The following is a 24554-nucleotide window of genomic DNA, read 5'->3' on the forward strand; positions in this document are numbered from 1 at the left end:
GATGTTTGTCATAGCCACCGTGCTTCTACACCTGCATTGCTTGCTGTTTGGGGTTTTAGGCTGGGTTTCTGTACAGCACTTTGAGATATCAGCTTATGTACGACGGGCTATATAAATACATTTGATTTGATTTGATTTGATTTGTCAGTGGCAGGGACTGGAAGACTAGTCAGGATTGAGGCACGGATGAACGGAGCAAAGTACAGAGAGATCCTTGATGAAAACTTGCTCTAGAGTGCTCAGGACCTCAGACTGGGATGACGGTTCACCTTCCAACAGGACAACAACCCTAAGCACACAGCCAAGACAACGTAGGAGTGGCTTCGGGACAAGTCTCTGAATGTCCTTGAGTGGCCCAGCCAGAGCTTGAACCCGATCAAACATTTCTGGAGAGACCTGAAAATAGCTGTGCTGCGATGCTCCCCATCCAACCTGACAGAGTTTGAAAGGATCTGCAGAGAGGGAAGGGAGGAACTCTCCAAATACAGGTGCCAAGCTACCTACCCAAGAAGACTCGAGGCTGTAATCTCTGCCAAAGGTGCGTCAACAAAATCCTGAGTTAAGGGTCTGAATACGTATATAAATGTGATATTTCGGTTTTTGATTTTTAATACATTTGCAAAAATGTCTAAAAACCTGTTTTTGCTTTGTCATTATGGGGTATTTTGTGTAGGTTGATGAGGAAAATAAACAATATAAAACATTTTAGAATAAGGCTGTAACGTAAAAAAAATGTGGAAAAAGTCAAGGGGTCTGAATACTTTCTGAATGCACTGTATTTACATGGAGACAAACTTCCTTTTGGTATTTTAAGGGATTATCAGTTGTTCCATGTAGTGAATCTGTTGTTCAATGTGTTTGTAGGGGTTAATAGCAGTAAGGCCAAATAAAATGTTTTATTCCCCCCCAAAAATATTATATACTTCAAGGGTCTTAAAATTCTAAATCAATGACCTTCTTAAAACAATTCCATATAGTTTACCGTAAGGCCAAATTAAATGTTTAATCAAATCATTGTTTTTTGGGGGGATACTTCAAGGAGGATCTTAAAATCAAATTTCAAAATGATCCTTGGTATGACCTTCTTAAAACAATTCCATACAGCTCAGTAGTAAATTGTTGAGCAAGCTAACTAGCAGATTAACATCAACAATCAGCTGATAGCCCATCCTCTTTTCCCAATGTCAATCATGTCTTTAGGATGCACTGTAACTATCTTGTATTTACGTACACACTGTTATCCAGAGCGAGAGCACATTGACACGATTTTCACCTAATCTGCTCAGGAGTTTGAACCAGCGACCTTTCGATTACTGGCCCAACTCGCTTAACTGCTAGGCTACCTGCCAACTACCGCTAAGCTACCTGCCAACTACCGCTAGGCTACCTGCCAACTACCGCTAGGCTACCTGCCAACTACCGCTAGGCTACCTGTCACCTTCTTACAATTTGTGATGAGTGAGTGTGTGTTGTAGAAATAAATGAATTTCGAGATATGAACTATGAAAATCAACAACCAAAATATCTAGCGAAGGGAGGAGGGGGAGAGTGGGAGGCATGCCTCTTGGGTGGCTTTTTTCTCCTCATTTTGAGCACCTGCCCACTGAAAGGTCTGTGAAAGGCTCTGGTAATATATTATGGTGTATTGTAACTGAGGACAGAAAGCTCTGGAGCGCTCAGACCAGGCATAAAGTGGTGCTGAGGTAATAAAAGGTCAATACTGTGAGTCTCATGTGAGTTTTCCTCTGAGGTTTGGCTTTCCTCATCTATCTCCTCACTGTAATCTCCCTGAAATTGTCTGGTTACTGCCTCCGTACGCATTGTATTCCCTAACAGTACAGAATAAAGTACAAAAATGTATCACAAAAAATCATGATGGCAGACTTTATTTTAAAATTATAATTTGCTAACATGTTATTGCTTAGTAATTACAATACATTTGTTTCTTTGTTACCTACCACTGAGGAAGTACAGTTCCCTCTCAGCCCAGTCAAAACTGTTCGCTGCTTGGCTCCCCAATGGTGGAACACACTCCCTCACGACGCCAGGACAGCGGAGTCAATCACCCTTCCGGAGACACCTGTTTCATGGAATACCTAGGATAGGGTAAGTAAGGGTAAGTAATCCTTCTCCCCCTCCCCCCCAAAAGATTTAGATGCAAGTGGCTGTTCCACTGGATGTCATAATTTGTAAGTCTCTGGATAAGAGCTAAATGACTTAAATGTAAATGTAAATGTTTGTATCAGTTAATTATAATCTCAGCTAATTACCAATTGTGTTGAATTACTAGAAGGAGTATTATGCATTTTGACCACACCATTCCCTAGTAAATACCAAGGACATACCAGCTGGAACAACACATCTTCATCTTCAGGGCCATTGCAGTCAAAAAACTGATTTTCCTGTGTTATACAAAAAAAGTATTTAGTCAGCCACCAATTGTGCAGTTCTCACACTTAAAAAAGATGAGAGAGGCCTGTAATTTTCAACATAGGTACACTTCAACTATGACAGACAAAATGATTTAAAAAAATCCAGAAAATCACATTGTAGGATTTTTTATTAATTTATTTGCAAATGATGGTGGAAAATAAGTATTTGGTCACCTACAAACAAGCAAGATTTCTGGCTCTCACAGACCTGTAACTTCTTCTTTAAGAGGCTCCTCTGTCCTCCACTCGTTACCTGTATTAATGGCACCTGTTTGAACTTGTTATCAGTATAAAAGACACCTGTCCACAACCTCAAACAGTCACACTCCAAACTCCACTATGGCCAAGACCAAAGAGCTGTCAAAGGACACCAGAAACAAAATTGTAGACCTGCACCAGGCTGGGAAGACTGAATCTGCAATAGGTAAGCAGCTTGGTTTGAAGAAATCAACTGTGGGAGCAATTATTAGGAAATGGAAGACATACAAGACCACTGATAATCTCCCTCGATCTGGGGCTCCACTCAAGATCTCACCCCGTGGGGTCAAAATGATCACAAGAACGGTGAGCAAAAATCCCAGAACCACACGGGGGGACCTAGTGAATGACCTGCAGAGAGCTGGGACCAAAATAACAAAGCCTACCATCAGTAACACACTATGCCGCCAGGGACTCAAATCCTGCAGTGCCAGACGTGTCCCCCTGCTTAAGCCAGTACATGTCCAGGCCCGTCTGAAGTTTGCTAGAGAGCATTTGGATGATCCAGAAGAAGATTGGGAGAATGTCATATGGTCAGATGAAATCAAAATATAACTTTTTGGTAAAAACTCAACTCGTCGTGTTTGGAGGACAAAGAATGCTGAGTTGCATCCAAAGAACACCATACCTACTGTGAAGCATGGGGGTGGAAACATCATGCTTTGGGGCTGTTTTTCTGCAAAGGGACCAGGACGACTGATCCGTGAAAAGGAAAGAATGAAGGGGGCCATGTATCGTGAGATTTTGAGTGAAAACCTCCTTCCATCAGCAAGGGCATTGAAGATGAAATGTGGCTGGGTCTTTCAGCATGACAATGATCCCAAACACACCGCCCGGACAATGAAGGAGTGGCTTCGTAAGAAGCATTTCAAGGTCCTGGAGTGGCCTAGCCAGTCTCCAGATCTCAACCCCATAGAAAATCTTTTGAGGGAGTTGAAAGTCCGTGTTGCCCAGCAACAGCCCCAAAACATCACTGCTCTAGAGGAGATCTGCATGGAGGAATGGGCCAAAATACCAGCAACAGTGTGTGAAAACCTTGTGAAGATTTACAGAAAACGTTTGACCTCTGTCATTGCCAACAAAGGGTATATAACAAAGTATTGAGATAAACTTTGTTATTGACCAAATACTTATTTTCCACCATAATTTGCAAATAAATTCATTAAAAATCCTACAATGTGATTTTCTGGATTTTTTTTTCTCGTTTTGTCTGTCATAGTTGAAGTGTACCTATGATGAAAATTAGAGGCCTCTCTCATCTTTTTAAGTGGGAGAACTTGCACAATTGGTGGCTGACTAAATACCTTATTGCCCCACTGTATATATAATTCCACACTATGAGGTTGGAATAATACTGTGAAATTGTGAAAATTATAATAGCCTTTTAGTGTAAGAGCTGTTTTAAAGACTGTTTTGGTGGGATGGAGTTTGAGTGCCTGGTGTAATCACCTGGCAGTAAATTAGTTACTAGACCAATAAGAAAGAGAATTCCAAATCTCTTTGCCAATAACAGATAGTTTTCAGTTTTCCCCTCCCCAGTCAGACCACTCCCAGACTGCCCTATCAGAAGTATTGCTTGAGAAATTGCTGTTTGCTCATCTTTGCTATGAAACTATGTATGTTTTTTTTAAATTGAAAACAATCACAGTAAGGTACTTAATGGTTACCCAGAAATTATTTAATATTGAGATATAATGTAAATGGCTACATTGGATCTTTAAAGCAACTCTTGAGCACGGGGTATGATCAAATATGCATAATTCACAGTATTTGTAAGCAAGATCATTAAGCCTCCTTCTCAACTGGTTAAGAGGCTGCTTTGGGAGGTCAAGCTTTAATTCCTGTTCAGCTGAATCATTTCCCACTTAGATGTGCTTAATGTGCTGTTGACATTATTACAAAGAATACTATAACACTATTTTTGTAATGCATAATAACACACACCAAGCCAACTGTGTGTAATTACGAGCTGGTTGTGAGTGTTTCTCGCAGGCTACAAGGTGGGAGTAATTATGTTTTCAAAATGTTGGAAGTGTAAACAGAGCAACATGTTAGGAAGATTGGAGACTGAACTCTACAAACAGATGTATAAATCTAAGGCTAACAGTATGGATGATTTAGATCAAGAGAGCCCGTACGGATGACTGAATATCAATATCATGTCACCCTAGATGTAAACACTCACAGGGCAGACAGACTTGCATACACGTGTTGACGAAAGCACACACAACACAAATCTATTTGACCAATACATTGAAATGTAATATATGTGGATGAGAGACCTCGTTTCAATAGGGGCTAACTTCATCAAGCTGCTGTATATAGTCATCCAAAAGGGTTACGTTTAGAAAAGCATAAAGCATAAGCCATATTCCCTAACGTTGCAACTTGATCCCACAACCAAACAATTCATATATCATCCTTTTCTGAGTTCACAAGTTCAAAGCCCCTAAAGACAAGCACCCCCAACACATTAGTGAGAACAATCCAAGAGAGCTGTAATTGTGCTACTGTTCACAATAAGCTACCAGTCAAAGTTGCCATAATGATGCATTTATGGAAAACTTTGCACCACATTAATAGCTGATGAGTTCCAGCCGTAGTGCCGTAGTCTGGGTCCAGCAGGGGCTTGACTGATTGACAATATTGCTTGAGGTTGTTCCTTTATCCCACTAGCTGATAATAAACAGTGGTTGTTAAGCCTTGCTCCAGTACGGATGGCAGTGTGTAAAACACAATGCACCCCTTCTGCAGTGAAGTGTGAACATTCAATTAAATGTGGAGGAGGAGCCTTTGTGAGAGGGGGAAAGGGAAGGGTTGAACTGAGAGAGAGAGCGAGAGAGGGAGGGAGGGAGGGAGGGAGGGAGGGAGGGAGGGAGGGAGGGAGGGAGGGAGGGAGGGAGGGAGGGAGGGAGGGGGAGGGAGGGAGAGGAAGAGAGAGAGAGATATCCAGGCAGAATATCAATGTGCAACGGAGGAGAGGGAGAAGAGAGAGAGCTCAGACTATGGAGCAGATATTAGCATGAGCAGCATTGTTTTTCTGTTGAGGGTAGCAGGACACAACAAACATAAACAGGACATTTGAACAACGGATATATCGTTTGCCAGTAATCCTGGTAAGTAAAAATATACATCTTCTAATTTGCATGATGTGTCTACATTCATACACAAACGCCTTCAAATATGTATAAAGCAATTCTTCTAAAGGTTTCAAATGCATTTACCATGTACCATATTCTGTTGTGAGGAGGTGCATAACAGCCGACCACTGGAATGTGGGATGCTAGATGATAACTACTCTTACTGTTACAATGAGAATGTGCTTCAGAAGTTTGGTTACATGTTGTCTGTGTCTTCACCTTCATTTTGTTCAATTACATTTGTTCATTATAAACGTATTTATTCCACTGATCTACACTCCCCGGACAGTTTATTAGGTACACCCATCTGGTACCGGGTCGGACCCCCCTTGCCTCCAGAACAGCCTGAATTCTATGGGGAATTCTACAAGGTGTTAGAAAAGCTCCACAGTGATGTTGGTCCATGCTGATGCGATGGCATCACGCAGTTTCTGCAGATGGGCCAGCAGTATACTCATGCTGCGAACAGCCCATTCCATCTCTTCCCAAAGATGCCCTATAGAGTTGAGCTCTGGGGACTGAGAAGGCCACTCAAGTAAACTGGACTTGCTGTCATGTTCCAAGCAACGTATTTCCACTCCTCAGTTGTCCAGTGTTGATGATCACGTGTCCACTGGAGCTGCTTCTTCTTGTTTTTAGCTGAGTGGAACTCGGTGTGGTCGTCTGCTGCAATTGCACATCCGTGACAAGGAAAAGCAGAAGATCGTATGTTTATTTTATATCCTGTCATTTACCCTCCTCCAATTGTCCAACACTCCTGTAATTCCACACAAAACCATCATCATGACTCAAGACGAGAGGCAAATTCTGCATCCTCTCCAACTGTTGGTTCACACACGCTAAGGGATTAGCTCGATAGCTCTTCTAGCTCGTCCTCTCTGCCTGCCTCTCAGGCTGGCTGTCATGCTGCTCTTCCTGTCCGCCAGCTCAAATGACATGGCTGTCATGCTGCTCTTCCTGTCCGCCAGCTCAAATGACATGGCTGTCATGCTGCTCTTCCTGTCAGCCAGCTCAAATGACATGGCTGTCATGCTGCTCTTCCTGTCAGCCAGCTCAAATGACATGGCTGTCATGCTGCTCTTCCTGTCAGCCAGCTCAAATGACATGGCTGTCAAGATTGTTTCCCCCTGGGAGTTTGGCTTGCTGAGGAGCAGAGTCTGGGCTCTGACTCTTGACAACAGGAGTGATGAGACGCCTCTTGGGAATGGAATATAGACAGTAGCGGTAAAGCTAAAGTGGTAGGCTAGAGAGCATTGATTTAAATACCAGAACTACTTACTTATTGTCTCATACAACTCCATTGAGGATACCTCAGAGTTTATTTTAAATCATTTGGTGTATTTCACATAACCGCTCTTCCTCTTTTGGTAATCGGCCATTAGCCACAGAGGTATGTTGACAGTTTGCTTTTTCATTATTATTCAAGGTCACATATTGGCAATGTGTGAGGAAAGTGGGCAAAGCAGCCTACTGTGATTACAAATGTGATGTTGTGTTAGGAAAATCTATGTTTTCATTTTTGGGTATATTCAATTTGATCCTGTTCTCCAAAAGCCTCATTTAGATTAAAAGGGCACAATACTGTACATGTTGTTGTGGTACCACAGCAACAGAAAAGTAGAATGTGATGTAAAATTCCTAACTTTTGTATTTGATTATGGAAGATTTGAGGTATGTTTGTGATGTGTTTGGATGTGCTCGTTCCACTATGTTTGCTTCTTTGTGTTTGTGTTCCCAGGTTGAGTCCGTGTTTGCCACTGTAATTGTCATCTCCCAGATATTCCAATTAGATTTAATATGGAGTCTGTAAGAGATTTAATAGGTGGTAGAAAGACAATGTTTAGAGAGAGACTGTTTCCCATTCCTATCAGCCAGAAAGCATTCAGTGAATGAGACATTTTAAAAGGGGTTTCCTGTATGACAGTGATAATATAATTTGACAGTGATTTGACAAAATATTATTTTTCAAGGCTTTCATGGTCCCGAAATGAACCCACAGAGATCAAGCCAATGGCATGCCATTTAAAGGGTGGGAAAGGCAGGATGCTGCACACGGACAAATCACCAGATGTACTTTCATATCACCCTTGATATAGTAGGACTTATGAACGATTTGGGAAGAATCCAAGTCGTTTGTTTTAAGACAATATGAATGCGCTACAGAGCCTTTACAGTTGTCGTTATTTTAACGTGGGACTTGAATCCTCTGTCACAAATATGCCAAACTGTAACAACAATAATGTCGCATCAGACCAATCATGACAGCAGATGTCAGCTTGGCAACCGACTTAGCAGTCATGACACAAACCTAATAGGATCCCTAGCCAATTAGTTGGCTGAAACAATACTCTCTGTCATGGCAATTTAAAGTTGGTTACAGCACCTGTCGTCTTGACATCTGACTTGTCATGTTCACGGTACGGTAGAGATCAGTCAGTCCTGTGCTGGATCAGGTCCAGTTTTGTTATGAGGAGCGATGGGTCTGGCGTAGGCTGATGGAGATCTATGAGGTGGAGGTGTATGGCGGTACAGCTCTGCTTTGAGAAATCTGTGTTTTCTAAGAGCTGTCAAGTTGATGCTAGACAAGTACAATCCAAGCCAACAGATTTATTGTAACCTATTTTTCCTGTGGTGTAATGGTATAACTGATAACAAATCTCTGATAACAAGTAGGTGTTGGACCTCAGTGGAGGGTGAGCAAACTAGCTTAACCGAACCCTACACAATAACTGTCAAATCTACAACATCAACGTTTTACTCCTTTCATGATATATCCCGATAGTGACATAGCGTAGCAAAAATACGAATTACAGTGAGTGAAATGGTGGATTGCACGAGCAGCTTCTGCTGTATTTTGGAGGATGAGCCATACTTTGTCCAGAGTGGCACTTACAGCAAGTGCCAATTTACCAACACTCATCGTTGGTCCAACATGAACATTGAATAGGAAAAATAGAGTGAGAATGGTCCAATGATGTCAGTAGGCATGGTCCTCATATATAGACGGATTTACTATCTGCATGGTGTTAGGAAGTACAGTATGTATGTTTATTTCTAGTTTAGTTCCCAAATAAGATAATGACTGCAGCACTGTAGACTCAAACAAGCCTCTACTGTATAGGCCTACCTTAAGCTTCCATACAGTACAATGTAATCACTCTCATACTAACAAATCAACTTCTGCATCATCTTTCTTGGTTTCATCTGAATCTGCATGTGAATACTATTAGTGATTGTGTATGTGTGTCATGTCATTTCAACCATTTCCATTAAGACGTGGGCATCGTTGAAACGTTATTGAGGCACACTCCAAAGCCACTGTGCTGGCAAGGCCTACTGTAATCACATGTGATCTGATATGCTGATTTAATCAGTATGTAAAACTTGTTTCCCAAACTCGTTTTTTTTTTGTTGCCCGAGCACTACATGGCTGATTCAAATAATCAAAGCTTAAATGATGACTTGAATATATCAGCATCTCTCCCTACTCAATTTTTAATAGACCTTGCTGCTGGTATGGCTTAGCAGCCAATGGATGTGTGCATCTTCATGCTATGAGGATGAATGCAAGAGGATAACCAGGTCACTTTGGGTGGGAAGGCTATAGAAAAGACACAAGCGGAGTGGACAGGTCCCTTGGGTAGTCTGAGCATGCATCGGCTCCCTGTTATGAAAATACATGGTTGTCTTTTTTTTTTTATCCTCACAGTTGGAACACAATCCACCATTCTTGTCAAATAAAACATCCAAAAGGAAATAGTTGCTCAAATTTGCACAATGTGGGATTCAGGACATGAGACATAATACAAATTGATGTGTTATGAGAAATATTTAACAAACTTTCCTCCCTATCCTCGTGGTTTGAACATTTGAATGAACTGGTTTTAAAACATTTGTGAATATATACGTTCATAAATGATCAGTATTGTGTTCCCTAAAGTCCCTGTAGCCCCATTGTAGTCATAATTCAACAGCATTAACCACATCGTGTACTTCTCTCATTCTCTTCCAGAACTTCTAAAATACTCTCAAAATGTCAGATCTGGAAGACTTCAGCAAAACAGCAGGGCCCTGGAACACATCGGACAGCTACCAGCTGAATCCCACCAGTGTGATCGTGCCCGTTGTGTTCTCGCTCATATTCCTGCTGGGGACCATTGGGAACAGTCTGGTTCTGGCCGTCCTCCTCCGCAGCGGCCAGGTGGGATACAACACCACCAACCTGTTCATTCTCAACCTCAGCGTGGCCGACTTCTTCTTCATCATCTTCTGCGTGCCTTTCCAAGCCACCATCTACTCCCTGGAGGGCTGGGTGTTCGGCTCCTTCATGTGCAAGGTGGTCCACTTCTTCATCAACCTCACCATGTACGCCAGCAGCTTCACGCTGGCCGCCGTCTCGGTTGACAGGTATGTACAGTGCAGCTCTTGTTGGCTAATGTCTCATTTAACTTTTTTTTTTAAATTCAAACCATTGAAATACTCTATACACATTTTTCTACATGCATACAAATTCCATAAGGAAGATCTTAATTATCCTTTAGGGGTTAACTACTTCTTTATGGCTCATAACGAGGAGCTGATAGGAATATACTTCATTTGTGAAATATTTTTGTCATTTATATTCGGTTGAGTTCTAACCGAAAGCACAGAGACATAACCTGTGCTGCAGCTCTAAAGGTCAATGCCAATTATAGTACAGAGTTCTATTGCCAAGGTCACTATTTCCCTCACCTCATTAAAGTCCAGCACACTTCCTCTCTATACAAGCGCCCAATACTCTCTCTACAGAAGAGGATGGACGCTCATGTAACGCTCATTTAGCAAAGCACACGGCAGTAACCTATACTGTAGTCATCCATTGGTCATTATTACAAAACAACCTTAACATTTTCACAGGGAGATAGGGAGAATGCTGTTCAGGCATTTCTTTTTTGGCAACCCTGTTGGTCACGTTAATTGAAACCCAGTATTCATGTGATCAAGGGAAGGGCATTTTATCTGCATTAAAATGTGGAAATGAAAGAGTAGGTCTTGACCTGAAATCGAGGCTGAATCTGTGATTGAATACAGTAAAATACCACTAATGTGTTATCCCTACATGAAATGGACATATTCTTCTTTCCTGCATAAATGGATGCTGTTGATTCTGCAGGGCCCTCGCTATGCTCAGAGTAGTGAAAATAGCTGGTCTTTTTTTTCTTACATTAAATAAGGGAGCAGAAACCCTGGTGTTGTTTACCTTTTGTAGGGGAACATTCATTTGATAGATGTCCTCTATGTGAAAAATGAGCATCCACTCAGGCTTCAGCTGAGACCTAGAATACCCAGCAGCAATTATTTCACTGCCAGCTTGGGATGAGCAATACACACACACACTGTTTGCCCGTTCATTAGGTCCATTTGCAGCACCAATGTGCCTCTTGTCTATTAACCCCCAGAAGCAAGCGCTCATAATATTTGTATGTCTTTGTGCAAGCAACACAACAGTAAAAACAATTAATTCCATTTAGAAGGTGGAGTGTAATGAAATCCCAGTTGACTTGCAATTACACATATAAAGCAAACAACATACAATGAGTGTACAAAACATTAGGAACACCTGCTCTTTCCATGACAGAGACTGACCAGGTGAATCCAAGTGGAAGCTATGATCTCCTATATTGATGTCACTTGTTAAATCCACTTCAATCAGTGTAGATGTAGGGGAGGAGGCAGGTTAAAGAAGGATTTTAAGCCTAGACACAATTGAGACGTGGATTGTGTGTGTGCCATTCAGAGGGTGAATGGGCAAGACAAAATATTTAAGTGTCTTTGAATGGGATATGGCGGTAGGTGCCAGGTCCACCGGTTTGTGTCAAGATCTGCAATGCTTCTGGGTTTTTCATGACCATGAGTTTCCTGTGTGTAACAAGAATGGTCCACCACCTAAAGGACATCCAGTCAACTTGGCACAACTGTGGGGAGGATTGGAGTCAACATGGGCCAGCATCCCTTTGGAACTCATTCGAAACCTTGTAGAGTCCGTGTCCCGAAGAATGTAGGTTATTCTGAGGGCAAAATGGTGGGTGGGGTAAAACTCAATATTAGAAAGGTGTTACTTCATTTTTGGACACTCAGTGTATATTGATTCATGGCATTATGTTTTAATACAATATGTAACTAAGTCTTTCTGTTTGGTCTAGGTATCTGGCCATTCGCTACCCTCTTCGCTCTAGAGAGTTGAGAACGCCCTGTAATGCCGTGGTTGCCATGGTAGTCATCTGGGGACTATCATTGATCTTTGCAGGACCGTATTTGAGCTACTACGACCTCATAGACTACGCCAACAGTAACGTTTGTGTTCCAGGTTGGGAGGAGTACAACCGCAAGGTGCTGGACACTTGCACCTTTGTGTTTGGTTACGTGATCCCTGTGCTCATCGTGAGCCTGTCCTACACCAGAACCATCAAGTACCTGTGGACTGCTGTGGACCCTCTGGATGGGATGTCAGAGTCCAAGAGGGCTAAGCGCAAAGTCACCAAAATGATCATCATCGTCACAGTGCTCTTCTGCTTATGCTGGCTGCCCTATCATGTGGTGATCCTATGCTATCTGTACGGAGACTTCCCCTTCAACCAGACCACATACGCATTCAGGATCCTCTCTCATTGCATGGCCTACGCCAACTCCTGCCTCAACCCCATTGTGTACGCCTTGGTGTCCAAGCACTTTCGCAAAGGTTTCAAGAAGGTGTTCAGCTGCATTCTCAGTAAGAACGGCAGGAACAAAGTGCATGTGGTACATGTAGCCAACACAGTGCCTGGGTTCCAGGCGGGGTCCACAGAAGTGTCACAAATGAATGAGGACAATGTACGACAAAATGACTGTGAGATGAGCAGCCGGCCCATCGCCGAGCCGAGGGAAGCAACTATAAGCCATTTCCAGAAACAGCCTTGAATGATGAGGCCTATGGTAAAGGACTGTGCAGATTGCCTTATCACAAAGACTTTGCTTTCCAACCTCAAAGGGAAACTCAATGATGACAGTATCTCGGTTCTTGAGATGGTGACAACTGAGAATTTGATGAGAGGGTAAAGAGAGCATGATCCTTAAAACAAACAAACATGAGAATGGTTCAAATAGAGAATTATACATTAGAATACTAGTCATTTAATTTATGGGTTGCACCTATGTTTCATCACGATATTGGTTTGAACATTTGTTTTAGAACTGGTGCCGACTGAGCATTCTACTCTATGCATTATCAATGAGCGCTGAGGAAGATATCATCAAGTGCATTACAATGGCTTGGAAATACAATTACATTTCAAAATGAGGCAATTAATTAGTAGGAAAACCTTTTGTCATAATTTTGATGTCATCAGATGACCTTGCAGAATAACGTTAGCTAGCAAGCTAAGATTGAGTGGAGATCACCGGATTTTAGCTAGCTAGGTTTAGCATTGCTAGCTATTTTCAACAAACTTTGCGAGCTAATGACAACATTACCCTCTGTCTGAAGTACATTTTATGAAGTGACAATGATGGCATAGTTGTGTCCTACTAAATATTTGCAACGTCATTGTAATTTAGATGAAGCAGTCATTTCCCTACGTTCAGAATGAATGCGTTTAATCTCAAGAGGGCGGCTTGAGAATGCTCATAACAATGGCATGACGCGACCAGGTGATGGAGGTGCAACCTACGAATAGGATCTCTATAGGTTCAAATGTATTAGGCTGGTGCTGTTATCTTTTTGCTTTGCACATATTTGTATTTTTTGCATGATTCTCTCTGATGTTTACTGAACTCAGTCACTTAAGAGTTGTGTTGCTGTTGTAAATTCCATGCTGCTAACTATATTATACTTTATGGCCTCTATTCACTTGTATTATCTAATCTGTCTGTTAAACTCTATGAAGTCAAATTTCTCTTTTCTCTGTTTGCTTTCTTCACTTTCCTAGTTTCCCCTTTTCTAGTCGAGTCTCCTTAAAAGCTTGTATACTACCTCACTGCTGTGTTAAACTACCCTGCCTCTCATGTTCTTACCCTCCCTCTCATTTAGAAATTCCAAGAAATGCAATTTTCCACCAGCAGGACTGATTTTCCTGCAAAAGGCCAGAACAGAAAAGTATATATTTTATATTTAGAACTCTCCTTCATACCCGGCAATTTTGTCAAAATGCAATGTGCTTTCTGTATGATTTGTTTTCGCCTTTTTTGTGACACTTCCTTATGTCTGTACTTTATGTACTTCTCTAACTTGTTTATGTGTATTGGATGAGATTATGTATTTGGTTAAATATTGGCTAAACATTTCAGAAGTGGATGTAAATATCAATGATCAAATAAAATGTTGTTTTTTTTGTCGCGGTATTTAATGCTATTATTGGTAACATATCAAACCCTAATCCTAGCTTCATGTGCACAACCCTGGGTTCAACCCTAAACCTAGACATATCCCTATGTAGTTTTTTTATGAAAGGTACGTTCGTGTAATGTAGCTATTCATAAGCAATGCGTTTAAACTAAGACGAACAAATATTGTGTGTTCTAAACATTCAAGCTCTAACAGACCATGCTTTAAAAGCTCAATTGGTTCAGCTTATTAACATGAAACAAATAGCTAACCACCTCGTGGGTATCTTAGCCCATATGCTGTAGATTTTCAACGTCTAACTTCTCAGTATGACTAATTAAAAGCAAATTCTGCCTGGGGGGAAATAACAATTACTTTCATGGGAAATGCTTTTTATCCTTATATGGGATTTCAGTCCCTACATCAGTATTCATAAGTACACTACTGAGACGTTTAGAAAAGCAATAAGGAGTTGTAACAGTCCCATCACAGCTCATTGTGTTCTTTGCTATGGTAGGTTTGGCAACATGCACACTGCCTATCTAAAAGTCAGGATGGAGTATGTATCCTTTTCTTGTTCACCCATTAATAATAGCAGGATACACGTGACACACACTTCACATTACGCTCTGTGTGTTCGTTTTGAGAACCTTCATTGGTAAAAAGGTAGAGGGACAACAATGCTCTAAAGTGGTCAGTATCACACATCATGTATTCTGAAGGTTGGAAAATATAATGAGCTAATCCGATCTCAATAGAAGACAGCATCTATTATCATGTCAAGAGTAGAGCTAATTTACATTGCAAGATGTGAGGAGCCTCAATTAGCTAAATCCCATTTCAGGTATGCTATATGTCTAATAAAATGACTATTGTCATAGTAACAGTCACAGGTTCAGTCTCACCCAATTCTTATGAAGCATTTTCTAAGACCTTTCTAGTCTGGCTCACCATCCTACACATTTTATAATTGTCTCTCCAAATAGTGGTTCGATACATCCACCTACTCCATTGATCCTATTCTTCCGGTGGCAGGCAATAATTTCCCATGTTTCATTCACTGGCATTACTATGAGTACAGACAGTAAATATAATTATTGAACTACAGGCTCTCTGTTTGCAATGATAGGATTATAGAAAGGCATTGTTTGTCGTGTGATTTTTTAAAGGATTTTTCAATGACGCTCTATAAGGCTCAGTACTTGTTTCTGAATTGTTGTGGCAACCAATCAATAAGCCTGCAGCCTCCCTTGTCCTCAGAGCGCTTACCCTCCTCTGTTTCACACCTTGTAGTGTTACATCCTTGAATGCATCTGACCACGTTGACCACATTGAATAAATATGAAACTGTGTGAAGATAGAGCACACAGTGCTGTGCGTGCACACAAAAGAGGATTATTTTTCTCCATTAAAGGCAGTTGAGACTGCTGAGGGTAGGACGGTTCATAGTAAAGGCAGGAATGGAGTCAATGGAATGGTATCAACCACATGGAAACCACGTCTGATACCATTCCATTGACTCCACTCTAGCCATTATTATGAGCCGTCCTCCCCTCAGCAGCCTCCACTGATTTAGGCCTACCTGTTCTTGGCAGATTGTTCCTTTTCCTCTAGGAAGTAACTGATACTGTAGTAGAATATCAAGGAAAGCAGCAAGAGAGAGTGAGAGAGCAAGAAAGGGGAGAAAGAGGGAGCCCCCAGAGATCCTTGCATCTCTGGAATTTGACCTGGGAGCAGGCAGCATTTGCATACAGGAGTTGCATCTGCTTCACTTTGAAGGAGCTCCTGATTAAAGAATAAAGCTTGTAAAAGAAGAAAGTCAAATGTAATTATCATGCATAGACATTACAGAATGACTCTGGCCAATGTGTGCTACACGAAAGCAACGTTATGCATGAACAGCATGATTTTGACTCATCAGTGTATCATCATCATGGTGGGAGTGCATTCCTTAATGTAATCACACTGTAAGGCATTTCAATCGGAAATGTAGCTTGTCACACTCAAAACGCAAAGCAAGCAATTAAGACTGGGATGAAAGCTTTTATTTTGGCACACGGTAATTGACGAACATCTGCCAATTGTACAGTGGTGGTACAAGATTTGAAGTTAAATAGAGAGTGGTTTGTCTCTACGAATTCGTCCCTGAGATGTGTTCCCTGACTCATTGTTGGGAGAACTCTATTGTGCGGGAGACTTCCTCCATCCCAGAATGACGCAGCTCGGACACAATGTCCTGGATTTGTATATTGAAAAAAGACAGAGATTCAAATCCATGTCCACGCACCAGCTGAGTCAAGAATCAAGTGCCTTACTGTTTGACATTGTCAAACTTCAATCTGTGGGCAGATGATACAACTGCAATGAGTTATCTTTCAAAGACAATTTCATTGGTATCCTAAAATGTCCATTATCCTTCAATATTACCAAACTAGAAGCAGGATAATTGAAACATTTGTGACAAACAAATTAAATGTGTTCCGACAAACTGGCAAAATGTCTGGTCTTTAATTTTATGAACTGTTTTATCTTCCAGCAGGTCAATACTCCATCTAATTGTCTTTTTAATTGAAAAATACATCATTGTCTCTCACCACGGAGAGTTACTAACTCCTCAAGACCCTTATTTAAGACACTTAAAGTTTTTATATCAGGCTACCCTTATTGCTTTAAGCCTCAGACACCTTTTTTCTTGAATAACAATTTAGTGGTTAGTGATTAATAGTTTCATTTGTATAGGTGTCAGGCTTGTACTGAATTGAATCTGTTCTTGTGTAACAGTCTCTCCTCTCTCATGAGCATTACGGACTTTATTTAGCTTGGGTGATAAAGTGTGGGCCAACTGGGTGGATTACAAACATACCCTAAGTGTATATAGGGAATATGCTGTTAGATTATCTCTTGAAAGAAGATGTGAAATACGTAGTAATGTGTTGTAATTACTGATGATCCAAGGAAAAGTCATAGAGGTGAGTGGACAAACCATAACCTCCATTTCCCCCAGAACCCATCTGCAGTGTAGACACTTCCTGTGAAGATGATCATAGCAGAGCAGAAAGTCTAGAGGAGTGGTGCTTTAGTCATGGCCTTGATGCTGTTTACACCCCTCCGTTCCCAAAACCTGTGGGTGTCAAGCAGCAGTAAACGTGATCTATGAGACTTCAGCCTCCGGTTGCTATGACTCAGGGTAGAATTAACTCTAATAACAATTTGGAACATAAATAGACGTTTGAAAAAAACTCACCCCAGTTACTTCTTAGCATGATATAGACTGTTCTTTTTAAAGCCCTTTTGCTTGACATGGATCTAAGAAAGTCAGGCAGAACAGACTACACACACGCATGCACGGACACACACACACTTTAATTCTCTAAAATAAGGGACTTAATCATTTCCAACACTCAGCATGCAGTTAGCAAGCTCCATCTCTGCTTTTGATAATCCTATATCTGGTATATGACAGTTTATAGCGGTCTCCACTTGGTCATTTTGTACACATGTATACATTCGATTGTCTGTGACTACTACATGTGTCTGTCTCATTGATATCAAATTATTAGAGGTTTGCAAGTTGTTTTTTGAAATAGGTCACTGTAATTATGTCTACGACCACTGCGCGTCCTGCGCGTAATGGTTATATGAGCAGGTGTTCCAACAGTTTCCAACACAGGGCCTAATATATCCACTCTGGTTGTGTCTGTTCATTAGTAATTCCAGCTCAGGGCTGGTGTCTGCATAGGGGATGTAATCCACACCCACGGATTCCATTTATTATCCTCCTCGCTCCCTGCAAAAGAAGCCTTGTCCTACTGCAACAGATGTAGGCCTAATTAGAAAGGCACCAGCCATATAAATGGTAGGAAACATTCACAAATTAAAAACTTTCTCTGGGCAAGAGTGCTTGTTCAATCCAATATGTGAAATCAAACAAGGACTGTGGAAACATCCAACAACAATCCAACAAGAACTACGTGGCTGGCTGAAGGACGGAGCTTGAAGAATGTGCTTAGGCTTAAAATGCTGCCACGTGTGCCTACGGACCCTTAAAGGAAATACAGTATACTTAACCCCTACTTGCTGATAGTGGTGCTGTGAGTCCCTCTTGACTATCAAATATCTAGAATATTGAAAGCACTAATAGGCAAGGTTGGCATGGACAGATCAGCTATTAAAGGGAAATCAATGGTTGGGTCAAGAGTGGGTAATGCCAGGGAGTTGGATATATGGTTTGAGATTGACAAAGCACAGGTTAATCTAAGGACCGTGAGGAATTATTTTAGAATTAGGAATTAGAATACTAGAATACTAGGTCAGGAACCTCGTTATGATGATATAAAAGGTCAGACATTTTGGTAAGGGAGTTGTGAAGCCATTGGTCAGCCAGTGCTGTAATAAGATGCTATGTAAAACAACTCATGTTTATTTGCTATCTAGCCAGAAGGTTTAAGTGGAATGATTCCCCCCCAAAAATCTAATGACCTACATTCCATACAAACAATGGAGTCAATCCACAGCCATACACTGCTGAAATTAGTTGACAGGACTTAGAAAACTTGTAAATGCAACAAGTATCAATATTGTATCATCATAGTACAACACACAGCTTTTCAAGAAAACAAACATTGAGACATTTATAATGATATGACAATATTTTTGCTTGACAATAATTCTGTAGCACAATTTCTGATACATCGCATGCCCAGGGGTGTCACTTCGGTATGGCAAAGGATGGCAGTCGCCTTACCCTAGCTCAGCACCAACAATTTAAAAAAGGCTACTAAAATCATTTCAATCCCGATTAAAAGGCAAATGCAGTTTAGCAGTAATAGTGGGCTGGTTTATGGACCATGCGGATAACTCAGAGCAGGACGGGAAGGTCGTTTGGCCGGCGAGCTGGCTTTAGGCCTATGGAGAGCGCATTGACACAGCTCTGCAGTGAGTGAACTTTTCTCTCAAAGCAGTGCAGATCTGGAAGATGTCTCTAGATGGCTAGATAACTGCTGTTTGACTTGACATGAAACTAGACTTTTTGATCCCGGTGCTGAGCTAGTGCGCATAGCAGAGAATTGCTGTATGACGGGTTTGTAGAATGTTAAGTCTCCTGTCGACTGAGGTGAATGAAGTTACAGTAGCCAAGGTGATAATGGCTGGAGTAAATTTGGGTTGGTTTTTTTTGTTCTCCAAAATGCATTTTAGAGTTTTGAATTGTGTAGAAATGCAGTAAATGAGCTTGAACTTTATAAACCCCACCCCCTGCCATACCCTAGGTTTAGCTGAAATGACACCCCTGCACATGCCTTGCTTTTATTTCCCTGCATCAGTAAAAGAAGGAATGGATCACCTATGCCTCTACTGCCATTCATTCCAATTAGACTGGTTTGGATTTCTGCCTGACCACAATGGCTGCCATTTTCATACCATTCTGGAACTTTGAGGGTTTATAACATAGCTCCTCTAGTAATTTAATCGGATCTTTATAATAATAATAGCACTTTTCGTACAGATTCTCATTCACACACACAAAAAAAAAGAGGTCAGGGAGCTGGTCTTCCACAGCTAGATGATAATGCAGTTCTGTACAGGAGAAGCTTGAGTCAAGCTGGTGTCGATGGGCCAGCTAGGGAGTAAGATTATTCAGACAGGCAGGAGCTATTCATCAGGCACCTTTGTCTCTGAAGTTCACAGCGACTCCTCCTCCGCGGTCGGAACAGATTCACCACTGAAAAGTGTAGCACCCACCTGGGTGATACTTCGTCAGCTATAAGCGCCTTAGAGACCACCACACGTCAGCAGTAATCAGCAACAGTCTCCCACAAGGCGAGCCTCTGACATCCCCTCACAGTCCTTCCAGAAACCTGGGCAGGTGGAAATTTCATCATTGAAATTTAGATTAGCCAGCTAATGTTAGCTAGCTAGCTATAGCCAAGTAAACAGACTTGCCATAGTCAATCCTGTAAATCCATGGGTTAACACCAGATGTTGTAGCTCAAGGTTATCAACCACCCCCCAAATATATATATATATAAAAAAAAACATTCTTCAAAAATCACTTAAAAAATAACAACAGTAGGTGCAATATTGACAGAGCTCTCCGTTGTACAAGGCTTTGGATTCTTCTCGGCATGATCCTGCCATCGCTTTGAAACGTATTCTTGTTTAAAGAGAATTGAAAAGAGTTGCGTTAGTAGCTGTATTTTCTCTATTTTATACGGTGAAGGCTGCAGTCTTCACAGGGAGTACGAGTTACTTACAGGTCCACAAATCAATGATTATGCATTTTTTATGCTGCATGTGGTCTCTCCCTTTCACCTCTGAGCAAGATACCAGTGTAGGATTACTGTATACTGAGGACAACAAATGGGCTGATAAAAATCTAGTCACAGATTAGAATTTTGAGCAGATGTTACATTTTATATATACATTTGCAAAGAAACCCAGATGAATGCAGTTTACGGCTGGAGTATCAATGTTTTAGACAAGCAGAATTTTGGATGATGTTCACGTTTCCCAATTCTCCACTTGACATGTTTTACTGTTCATTTTTCGCCTAGACATGGCTGTGACATCCCAAAGCCCTTGATTTCTTTCTGTCTGGATCTCTAGCACTGTGAAAATCAAAGGCAGCGGCATGGTGAGGAAAATACACACACACACACACACACACACACACACGCAAATTGAATGAATGCATTCTGCAGACAACAGGCTGGAAGCCATATCTATACATTTCTGATGAACGCGAGGAAAGGCCTCAATGGGGATCCACACAAAATAAAATCTGAAAAGTATGCTTTACCATAACGCCGCTATTTACATATGAAGGCCACATGCAGTATACAGCATATAAAGTAGTATAATTGACCTCCATATGATTTCTAGAGTATTGTTTGGTCTCAAACAAACACGTAACAAAAACACAGGGTTGAAACCAAAACAAAAGAGCAAGGAGTACCTTGAATAAATAACACACGCACACGATGATTAACACACAGACCCGTAATCATCTGCGCAATCCACAAGGGCAATAAAAGCCCAAAACACACAGCACAGCTACTCACATGCACCAACGGACATTGTAAAATAATCGACAAGACCATGGAAACCAAAGGGCACATATATACAAATATGAATCAGTGGGAATAGGGGACAGGTGTGCGTGATGAAAGTTCCGGAGTGATCTGTGACAGTACAGTGATTTGACCATCAAACCATCATGGTCACCTAATAATCCCCAGTTTTCAATTGGCTCATTCATTCCTCTCCCCTCTAACTATTCCCCAGGTCGTTGCTGCAAATGAGAACGTGTTCTCAGTCAACTTACCTGGTAAAATAACAGATAAATAAAATAATTCAAAAGGCACTGGGACTTCCACAGAAGGTGGCTCCTGTTCGGTCGTTGTCACCAGTCTACTAGCTGCCACTGATACCTTTTTCTTTTCTGTTAGTTTTGTCTTGATTGTTTTCACCTGTTTCTTATCTTGGTTCATCAATGGTCTATTTGAAGTTGTTTTTCTCCTGGGTCATTTGTTGTATGTTATTTCCTGGTTTTTGGAGACATACCTGATTTATGGTCATTGCCTGATTGTTGACTAGACCAAGTGAAATAAACGCATCGATTGGAAGTATTGCTCTCTGCGCCTGACTCTACACCCACCATTCCTATACACCCACCATTCCTATACACCCACCATTCCTAGAATTCCGTGACAGGGACGAAGACCAAACAAACACATAACAAAACACAGGGTTGAAACCCAAACAAAAGAGCGAGGAGTAGCTCAAATGAATAACACAAGCGCACGATGATTATCACAGAGGACGAGACCCGTAATCATCTACGCAATCCACAAGGGCAGGAAAGCCCAAAACACAGCACAGCTACTCACACGCACCAACGGACATTGTAACGATAATCGATAGCACCATGGTGAACAAAGGGCACTTTTTATACAAATACTTATCAGTGTGAATCGGGGACAGGTGTGCGTGATGAAAGTTCCCGGAGGGATCCATGACAAGTATATTCAAGACAGACTATGATTTAAGAACAGAAAGCATCTCTATATCTATTGAAACACTGGCTACACATTAAGGAGCAAGACTGAAAACCAGAGCTTTGAGAGTAAAAATGTTGAAGCCATTCTGTGTGCCACATGGGAATATCCCAAGGAAGAAATGAAAATGAGAGGAGATAGATGGGGTAAAAGAAGATAGCTCTTGATGTTCAGTATTCTGAAGCAGAAAGTGTGGTGAGGGCTAAGATGGAGTGGAAATGAAGCATGGAAAGCATTGGAATACTGCAGCTCAAGTGCTGAGGGATTGAAGAGAGAGAGGCAGAGAGAGAGCGGGAGCGAGAGCAAGAGCGAGAAAGAGAGTGAGAGAGAAAGAGAGTGAGAGCGAGAGAGGGAGTGAGAGCGAGGGCGAGAGAGAGAGTGATAACAGCTCAATCAATATTCTACAGTGGTTTAGGAAGATGATTAGATTGAGAAGGGATACCATGCGCACTAAAAAAAGAACAGCAAAAAATTAAACAAAGCAATAGGTGTAAGAGGCCTGGATGTGACACTTCATCAGATTACAAACATTACCCCTAAACATCCAAATATGGCAACATCAGTGGGAAAGATAATGTGGAACGAAGAGGGCAAAATTCATAGCACTTACAACCCTTGACGAGCACTCAAACACACCTGTGGTTTACATGCTGTAGTCTGGATGAAAGCAAAGGAGTAGTCTTGATTCTGTATCGCTTCAATAGCCTGCAGCAGCTAAGACTGATACAGCAGCAGCTATGACTGCAGGAGTGATCAGACAACCAAATAGTCTGAAACAAAGTGATGGCCATCACTGTATGAAAAACATAGTGGAGGTGAAATGTCAGTCACAGCCATCACTTCCATCACTAATGACATCCAGTGACTAAAGCCCTTTTGATGTGATATGTTGGTTTATAACACAATTATAAATGTTTTACATGACCTCTCTAAGAATCGATGGATCCCTGAGAATATCTGACTCAACTTCGATCCGATCCCCGATATTACGAGGGACCTGATTTCATAGACCAGTGTTTCCAAGGGCTACAACAAAACTGTATACTGTTGGGGGTACTCGATGACCAGGGTTGGGAAACACTGTCACAGACCTTCCACAAATTGCTTTCTTTATTAAAACCTCTCTAGGGTATGTGGGACGCTAGCGTCCCACCTGGCCAACATCCAGTGAGATTGCAGAGCGTCAAATTCAAATACAGAAATACTCCTTATAAAAATTCAGAAAAGATACAACTATTTTACATAGGTTTAAAGATTAACTTCTTGTGAATCCAACCACGGTGTTTTAAAAATGCTTTACGGCGAAAGCATACCTTACAATTATTTGAAAACATAGCCCAGCAGACAAATCATTACAAACAGTAACCAGCCAAGTAGAAGAGTTACACAAGTCAAAAATAGAGATAAAATGAATCACTTACCTTTGATGATCTTCATATGGTTGCACTCAGAAGACATTAATTTATTCAATAAATGTTCCTTTTTTCAATAAAGTCTCTCTTTATATCTGAAAACCTCTGTTTTGTTTGCGCGTTTTCTTTAGTAATCCACTGGCTCAAATGCAGTCACAACAGGCAGACAAAAAATCAAAATGGCATCCGTAAAGTTTTTAGAAACATGTCAAACGATGTTTATATTCAATCCTTAAGTTGTTTTTAGCCTAAATAATCGATAATATTTAAACCGGACAATAACGTCTTCAATATAAAAGGTAAACAAGAAAGGCACTCTCTCTGCCGCGCGCATGAAAAAGCTCTGTGACACGGCAGGGTCCACTCATTCAGACTGCTCTTACTCCCTCATTTTTCAGAATACAAGCCAGTCTAAAGACTGTTGACAACTAGTGGAAGGCATAGGAACTGCAATTTGAGTCCTAAGTCAATGGATACTGTAATGGCATTGAATAGAAAACTACAACAAACAAAAAAATCCTACTTCCTGAATGGATTTTTCTCAGGTTTTCGGCCTGCCAAATCAGTTATGTTATACTCACAAACATTATTTTAACAGTTTTGGAAACTTTAGGGTGTTTTCTATCCAGATCTAATTATATGCATATCCTATCTTCTGGGCCTGAGTAGAAGGCCGTTTAATTTGGGCACGCTTTTCATCCAAAATTCCAAATGCTGCCCCCTACCCTCATGATGTATCCAGGACACCAGTGGTGTTTTTAATTGATTTGACATTTCTCAAGCTGTGAGAAATGTGTGATATGCCAGAGTGCTGCACTTTGAACAGAGTATCCTGAACTGAGAGTGTTCTGGTCGAATGAATATACAACAAAATCTTAACATGTTCATACTATTTGATTTAGGATTCCTTTTCATCAAGG

At 41.2% G+C, this 24554-nt stretch overlaps 1 protein-coding gene across 2 annotated transcripts; it reads left to right on the forward strand.

Annotated features, from left to right (window-relative positions):
* Positions 1-396: 396 nt before the first annotated feature.
* On the forward strand, positions 397-14185 carry LOC118384156 (galanin receptor 2b-like). Of its 2 annotated transcripts, none has more exons than XM_052518747.1 (3): positions 397-538; positions 9843-10237; positions 12013-14185. In XM_052518747.1, the coding sequence occupies exons 2-3, from the start codon at positions 9864-9866 to the stop codon at positions 12764-12766; spliced, it is 1128 nt and encodes a 375-aa protein (XP_052374707.1). In that variant the 5' UTR covers positions 397-538; positions 9843-9863; the 3' UTR covers positions 12767-14185. The 2 variants fall into 2 exon arrangements, with proteins under 2 accessions (XP_052374707.1, XP_052374706.1); XM_052518746.1 differs by lacking the exon at positions 397-538 and adding an exon at positions 5650-5806.
* Positions 14186-24554: the final 10369 nt, after the last annotated feature.

This window comes from Oncorhynchus keta, chromosome 5 (genome assembly GCF_023373465.1).
Source record: "Oncorhynchus keta strain PuntledgeMale-10-30-2019 chromosome 5, Oket_V2, whole genome shotgun sequence".
In the NCBI taxonomy this organism is placed as follows: domain Eukaryota; kingdom Metazoa; phylum Chordata; class Actinopteri; order Salmoniformes; family Salmonidae; genus Oncorhynchus; species Oncorhynchus keta.

Excerpts from the sequence above, each read along its gene's own strand:
- LOC118384156 (XM_052518747.1), top strand. The coding sequence starts at position 9,864 with ATGTCAGATCTGGAAGACTTCAGCAAAACAGCAGGGCCCTGGAACACA. Across the intron at positions 10,238-12,012 it reads GCCGCCGTCTCGGTTGACAG|GTATCTGGCCATTCGCTACC; the intron begins GTATGTACAGTG and ends TGTTTGGTCTAG.